At 36.5% G+C, this 6,955-nt stretch overlaps 1 protein-coding gene across 9 annotated transcripts in view; it reads right to left on the bottom strand.

The window, feature by feature from the left end:
• Positions 1–2,019: 2,019 nt before the first annotated feature.
• etv1 (ETS variant transcription factor 1) overlaps positions 2,020–6,955 on the bottom strand; it is a 20,738-nt gene continuing 15,802 nt past the window's right edge. For all 9 annotated transcript variants that reach the window (XM_077207995.1, XM_077207996.1, XM_077207997.1 and 6 more), the window contains 5 exons: positions 6,625–6,693; positions 6,432–6,500; positions 5,973–6,142; positions 4,532–4,633; positions 2,020–3,545 (listed from right to left, as the gene is read on the bottom strand). In XM_077207995.1, coding sequence (XP_077064110.1) covers positions 3,324–3,545; positions 4,532–4,633; positions 5,973–6,142; positions 6,432–6,500; positions 6,625–6,693 — 632 coding nt within the window. In that variant the 3' untranslated portion in view covers positions 2,020–3,323. The remainder of the gene's footprint in view (positions 3,546–4,531; positions 4,634–5,972; positions 6,143–6,431; positions 6,501–6,624; positions 6,694–6,955) is intronic.

Genomic DNA, 6,955 nt, shown 5'->3' with positions numbered 1-6,955 from the left:
TTACCACGGATATCATCCAACCTTACACGGGTCCTTTTTCCCCCTGACCTCTTTTCAACTTCGTTTTTCAGTACACTTCCCCTCCATTCCACCACATACTTCGAGCGCCGTGAGGTTTTGCATGAGATTTTAATGGTAGATGTTTGAATAAACCACAGTCATTTGTGCTTTTTTGGTAACCGTGACGGTCGTTTTAACAGCCAAATGTGACCACAGCTTTGGGCCAGTGTGTGCTTGATGTTATGGGACACAGTTGTTGGCTTGTTTACCATTGTGTTGTTGTAAAGACGTGTTTTTATAAGAGTATAAAGGATGACGGTTTTTCTGCACCACTGTTGGTAATGCCAAGGTACTTTAAATATATCATGGTACGTTTTTGTGAAGTTACAGTACAAAGGCACAGAAAATATAGCCAAATGAACTGTCCATGTACTGTAGATAAATAAACCTTTTTTTGTCATTTCATGGTTTTAATTCTGGAAGAATGTATATCAGCAATGAGTATGGTAACAGTCATGAAAAAGCTTCCCTAAATTACACTGACTTTTCCGTAGCCAGCATTTTAACGAAATCTTCTGTGATTGGCGCCTCCTTCAAAGTGGCAATTGAAACCTGAAAGGGATCCACCATACAGAAGGTCATGTGCTAGGATGACGGCATGTTTACTACATTGCAACCCATAAATATGCAATACACTGTAAAAAAAATATATAGTTGTTTAAACTTAAAGTATTCATGCTGCATTAAAATGTTAAGTTTGTTGAATAAACTTAAAATGTAAAGTTAAGTCAACTTGACAACTTGGATATTTGAGTTGACTAAACTTAACATTTTAAGGCAGCACGAATACTTACTTTTTTAAGTTGAAACCACAATATACATCTGTGTATATACATACAGTGTACGGGTTATTCACGACAAACTTCTGTATTCTGTAAATCAGGTCGCAGCGCTTCCGGTTCAAGGCCTCATTTATTCAACGTGCGTACACACAGATTTGATTGTGCATATGCTAAAATCCACGGCAACATTCATATTTATAAAAAAGGGTCTTTGACGTGAAAACTGCTTATCGCCCCGTTATGTTCTAAGTAGACGTATTCACTTTTCCTTGTGGCAGAGAGTCGGAGTTCTGCGGGTATTTGGAAATCTGAGCAATTCTCGCCGCTCACAATTCTAAGTAAGTAAAAGATATGAACTTGTCAGCTGCGCAAAATTTCAAGATCATTTGTGATTTATAGATTTCACATCTGGAAGAGTGGCATATTATAAACGAGGCCACAGCTGATTACCATTAGCTGATTGCCATCAGTTCTTATTGCTGTTATCACCTCCGACAAGCGGATGCGGTGAGACCTGTTTTCCTGTTTGTTCATGTGCCCTTCGGCATAAAGCATGGAAGCTTGTTTCTGCCACGGAATAAAACAATTTTAAAAGATAATTGCGACTTTTTATCTCACAATTCTGACTTTTTTCTTGCAATTCTGAGTTTATACAGTTTACATCAAACAATTCAGATTTTTTTTCTTGCAATTGCCAGTTTATATCACACAATTCTGACTTTTTTCTTGCAATTGCCAGTTTATATCACACAATTCTGACTTTTTTCTTGCAATTGCCAGTTTATATCACACAATTCAGATTTTTTCCCCTCGTAATTAAGTTTATATCACGCAATTAGGACTTTTTTCCCTCGTAATTATATCACGCAATTCTGAGGGTAAAAACTGAATTGTGAGATAAAAAGTCGCAATTACCTTTTTTATTTAGTGGTGGAAACAAGTTTCCATAATAAAGCATTTGGCAAGCAACAGAGTAAAAAGTCAATGTTATTAGACAACTATCTCAAGTAAGAACTACTATTTCTGTCAGTTTTGTTGTAGATCTGGAAGCTGAATGAAATCATAAACTTGGGAACAATTACTTATTTGCTTGAATGTTTGTGCCATTGAAATATAAGACAAGTATTGACATAAATCACAATGTGTATACTTAGGAACAAAAAAAAAAACAACCCGATTGTATTTCAACACTATTTTATTACAGAAGTGTAGCTATTGCCATTCCCTTCGCAATTGTGTATATATATTTTTTACATTCAATAAACACTGATGTTTTTTTTTAAATGTAAAAAAGAATGAAGAAAAAAAATGAACGTACTGCAGGGCATAGCTGCCGTCTGGTCATACGTGACTAAATTTACACGAAAAGCAGCATTGAGGTGCATTAACCTGAATATACATGTTTTATATTTTCAAAGATGTCATGGTGGAGCGAGTAATGGACTAACATCCAATTTCTTTCCTAATAAAAAAGCAATTTGTCACTCTAATAGTAGAAATGTAACTTTAATAGAATGATTAAACAGACACGTGTGAAGCTTGCATCTTGCACAAGACCTGTCTGAAGAGAACTATTTGATATCTATAGGCGCTTTTGACCAAAAAGTCATATTCAGTGAAATATGGTGTCAAATACTGAAGTATACAGATGGTTAAATATATTTTTAAAAAACTGCAGTATTTGAATCACCATGTACTGTAGTATTATGAAATCATGCTGACGTGTTTTTTTTGCCTTTCCTTAATTCATTAAGAAAAAAATCTTGTTCATTGAGAAAATTACCTGCATCTTCCCTCCTCTAAGACATTATATTCATATCAGAATATATATATATATATATATATATGGGCATAACTTGAAAACTAGTATTTCCCTTCACAAATAACACAAATCTGTCATTTGTTGTAACTGTACTAGTATTCACTCATTTTATGGATCCTGGATGGGCGAGAAAGGAAGTATAAGGGTCAGTTCAGATATGTGCTCATTTTACTTTGACATGGAGAGTTTGAAGGATTTTATTTCCATAGTAATACACTGTATTATTTACTCAGTTTGACACCAAGGGAGAGAAAAACAAAACAAACGTGAAAATGTGCAAAAATAACAGCGCTCCACAAACAATCCAAGAGTTTCAATGGAAAAAGAGTTTGGGATTTTTCCACTCGCGTGCTCCAGACTCTAACCTGTCTAAATAGTTCAAAACATCTGTCCGGAGTGAGGCCATTTGCCCTCAAGAGTCTTTCGCTGTGAGAAAACGGCATGCTGAAACACCCTATCCTCTTCAATAGCAACAAAAAAACACCAAAGGAGCATCTAACGTAACTACACCAGTAAGTTTGTAGGTTTACACACTGCCATCATCCTCTGTCCATAAAGTGCTGTCTTTTGTCGTGGGGAATGACTGAAGGAAATGAGGGACAGTCTGAAAGTTTGTTTTGTGTTGTTTCGAAACGACAGGACTGTTCTTGTAGCAGTTTTCAGTAGACGTAGCCCTCGTTGTACGGGTGTGGGTTGCAGTAGCCACCCTCTTGAATGTACGCCATGTTCTCATCGAAGTGTGACAACGGCACGGTGTCTTCCTCGTTGATCTGCCGCTCCAGGTCGGTCTTCAGCACCGGACGCTGATTGTCAGGGAAAGCCATGGAGAACAAAGCCTCGGGGTCGCAGACAAACTTATACACATATCTTTCACCTGCCACCTTTAAATCAAAAAACAGAATATTACTGTATATCTTAACAGTGCAAGGAAAATGTAGACGGTTTCACTTTTTTAATAATTTATTTCTTTAAAAGACTATCTGGGAAGTTGACAAATATCATGCCCATTAACTTTTAATCTATAAAAAGTCTAATGTGTATATTTGAGATGTTTTTTGTACATTTATTTTAAGTTTGTAGTTAATTTAAATACTCCTTTGGTGTGACAAAATAATTTTTCAAAGAAATAAAAATATTCATTGAAGTTTCCCATTAATATACTGTAAGCTCTTAAAAAAATTATTATTTTAAAAAATCATTTTAGAAGGACAATAATTTATTACATTCAAGTCCAAATTTTTATGTTTTATTGTTGACCAGAAATGCCTATATTTGCCTAAAATATATTTAATGTTATAACTACACTACTGTAATAAACATCTGATTTTTAAAAATGTATTTGAAAGAAGTTTCTTACGCTCAAGGCTGCATTTATTTGATGAAAAATACAGTAACATTGTGAAAACTACTACAGTTTTCAATTTTAATATCTTTTAACATGTAATTTATTCCTGTGATCAAAGCTGTATTTTCAGCATCATTACTCCAGTCTTCAGTGTCACATGATCCTTGATTTGGTGCTCAAGAAACATTTCTCCATATTGTTTTTCAGGATTCTTTGATAAACAGTATAGCATTTATTTGAAATATAAATCTTTTCTAATATTATAAATGTCTTTACTGTCACTTTTGATCAATTTAACGCAACCTTTTAAATGACAGTGTATTCAAACTTTCAAGACATTAGCATTGTAGCTGAGTTCAATTTTCTTATTGGCATATTAAAGTAGCTTTAAAACAGTCATAAGCATATAAAAGTAGCTTATGAAAAAAGACAACTTAAGCCGAAAGGCTTGTTTTTTGAAAGTAGCTAAGCTACACCTTTAGCGTGTCAGAAGATGTAGCTTAGCTTGTTAGCCTGCATTACCTTTTGCATGATGCCTTTTTCATAATAGTAGCGCAACGATCTGCTCAGTTTGTCATAGTTCATAGCTGGTCGATTCTTCTGAATTCCCCAGCGTCGTGCCACCTTTGAAGCAAAGAGAGTAAGTTGTTACAAATGAGCATAGTGCAAAAATCTGCAATAGCAGAAGTTTCTCTCAAACATTAGGCAAAAATAAGACCTCACACCCACTCAAGGCCCCTTCTCAAAAACAAAGCATTGGTCGGTCTGCATCTTCCATTGGCCACAGCCGTGTACCCATACCTCTATTCAGAGATGTGTTCATTAGGAACAGCAGAGCGTGGCAGATGTTCCTGCACCTGTCCGCACGACCCCCCACCTGCGCCCCCCTCCTTTTCAAGTCTCCCTCCCACCACTCTCCCAGAGCCCGGCGCTGTGGGCCTTTTTCACTCTACTGCGGCTCATTCACGCCTTGCACCCGCCCAGCCAATCCCAACAGTCCCAGTCACCTGATGGCATGAATGACTGCCCTGTTCCCTACAGCTGTCCTGTGGACCAACGCCAGTACTCACACACACACACACACACACACACACACACACACACACACACACACACACACACACACACACACACACACACACACACACACACACACACACACACACACACACACACACACACACACACAAACACACACACAAACACACACACAGGACTGGCGAGTTTCGCTGTCACAGACACTTTACACAAACACGCCTCTGTCCACACTTTCCAAACTCTGGACTTTTTGGAGAGTCAACATGTTGAAATATTTCATGTTTTTTGAATGGACATGACAGACTGTTTTGAACAAACAAATAAAGAGCCTCCCTAGGATTAAAATTTGCATATAAAGTGGAAGTACTTTAATTTTAGTAAAGATAATCAGATAATGATGTAAATAAGCAAAATATAATGTCCTAACCCAGACAGCAACATGGTGTTGGCCCAGATCCGGCCCACATCTGGTACGTGTGGAATCCACGTGTACCAGATGTGGGCCGGATCTGGGCCGACAGAGACTGATATTTATATGCATCTTAGTAGTTTAGTATTATAAGTATCTCAGTTCATTATATTGCATACTATATAATCAATAAAAGCCTGATGTGTCAAATATGATACTTAACAAACAAGCAAACTTTTTTACTATTTTGTCTAAAATCTAAATAAACAGTTGCATTTAAAAAAATATCACAGGGTTATTTAAATTAAAATATTAATGTCATAATGGTTTTAAAATAAACTGTTTATCCTCCAAACATTGTATTAAATACAACTGAACATTTTTAGAAAATAAAAATAAATTTTCCCTGCTGAATGCGACCACAGCACCGCTTTTAAAGCTCCACAACTATCTGCAATGTTCAAGAGGCCACATACAGATACAATCTTGAAAAACTATGTTTACACTAGTCAGTACCTCCTCAGGCTCAATGAGTTTAAACTCCATGCCCCGGCCCGTCCACGCAATGAAGTGTGAGTTTGAGGGGTCATCCAGTAGGGCCACCAGAAACTGCCAGAGCTGCAGCGAACCCCGTCTCTGATAGGTTGGGCCTTCTCGGTATAGCCCCGCCTCCTGCTTTATGTCACCTGTGGGCGGTAAATAAAAAAGTCATTAGATGTGTTCGACTTGAACCGGCGCTGCACAGACCAATCGGTGTATGACATCATATAACATTAATAATGCAAGACATCAATGACCAATGGTGCAGTTTTAGATAGATAAAGTTGTCATTATGTTACGTATCTAGTGGCTCATAGACAAGACCATAAATGACTGTATAGTAAAGAGTCACCTTCGTAAGAAATAATATTGAACTCAGCACATAATTATGTTTATTAAAATGAAAGAAATATTTTAAAAAGATAAATAACATACCCTCTGCCTTCTCCGGCACTACGCAAGTGTCGTCATAGAAGTGCCTTGCAACTTTGTCGAACATACAGCCTATGGAAAAAAATAAGGAATTGTTATAATGATTTTTTTATTAAATAAAACTTTTAAATAAGTCACATTAATGACCAAAAACAGCAAAATAAAATCAAATACATTACTCTGACTGGATAGTTACCCTCTGTTCTGTTACTGTGCGCCAGATATCCCTCTTGTCTAAGATATACAGAGTGACAACTAGGCACTTCTGAAAAAGAAAAACAAATCAAAAAAGCATTTTAAATATGCATAATAAATTATGCATTAGTTCTAAAACCTAAAAAACATCATTTATTTATTTACATTCTTACTTATTTTCCCTGTCACAGACAATGCAAAAAAAAAAAAAAAATCACAAAAGTATAACCTCCTATTTTGACAAGACAAAAGATTTGTGACGATTAACCGCAGTGCTCCGCGTCAGTCGTGTTGTTTATTGGAGCTGCGATTCAATCAAAGCAAAGCAAGAC

The sequence above is a fragment of the Siphateles boraxobius genome, unplaced genomic scaffold (genome assembly GCF_051911475.1).
Source record: "Siphateles boraxobius isolate OS27281-9 unplaced genomic scaffold, OSU_SipBor_1 6, whole genome shotgun sequence".
Classification (NCBI taxonomy): Eukaryota; Metazoa; Chordata; class Actinopteri; order Cypriniformes; family Leuciscidae; genus Siphateles; species Siphateles boraxobius.
This window is presented reverse-complemented; position numbering and strand designations above follow the sequence as displayed.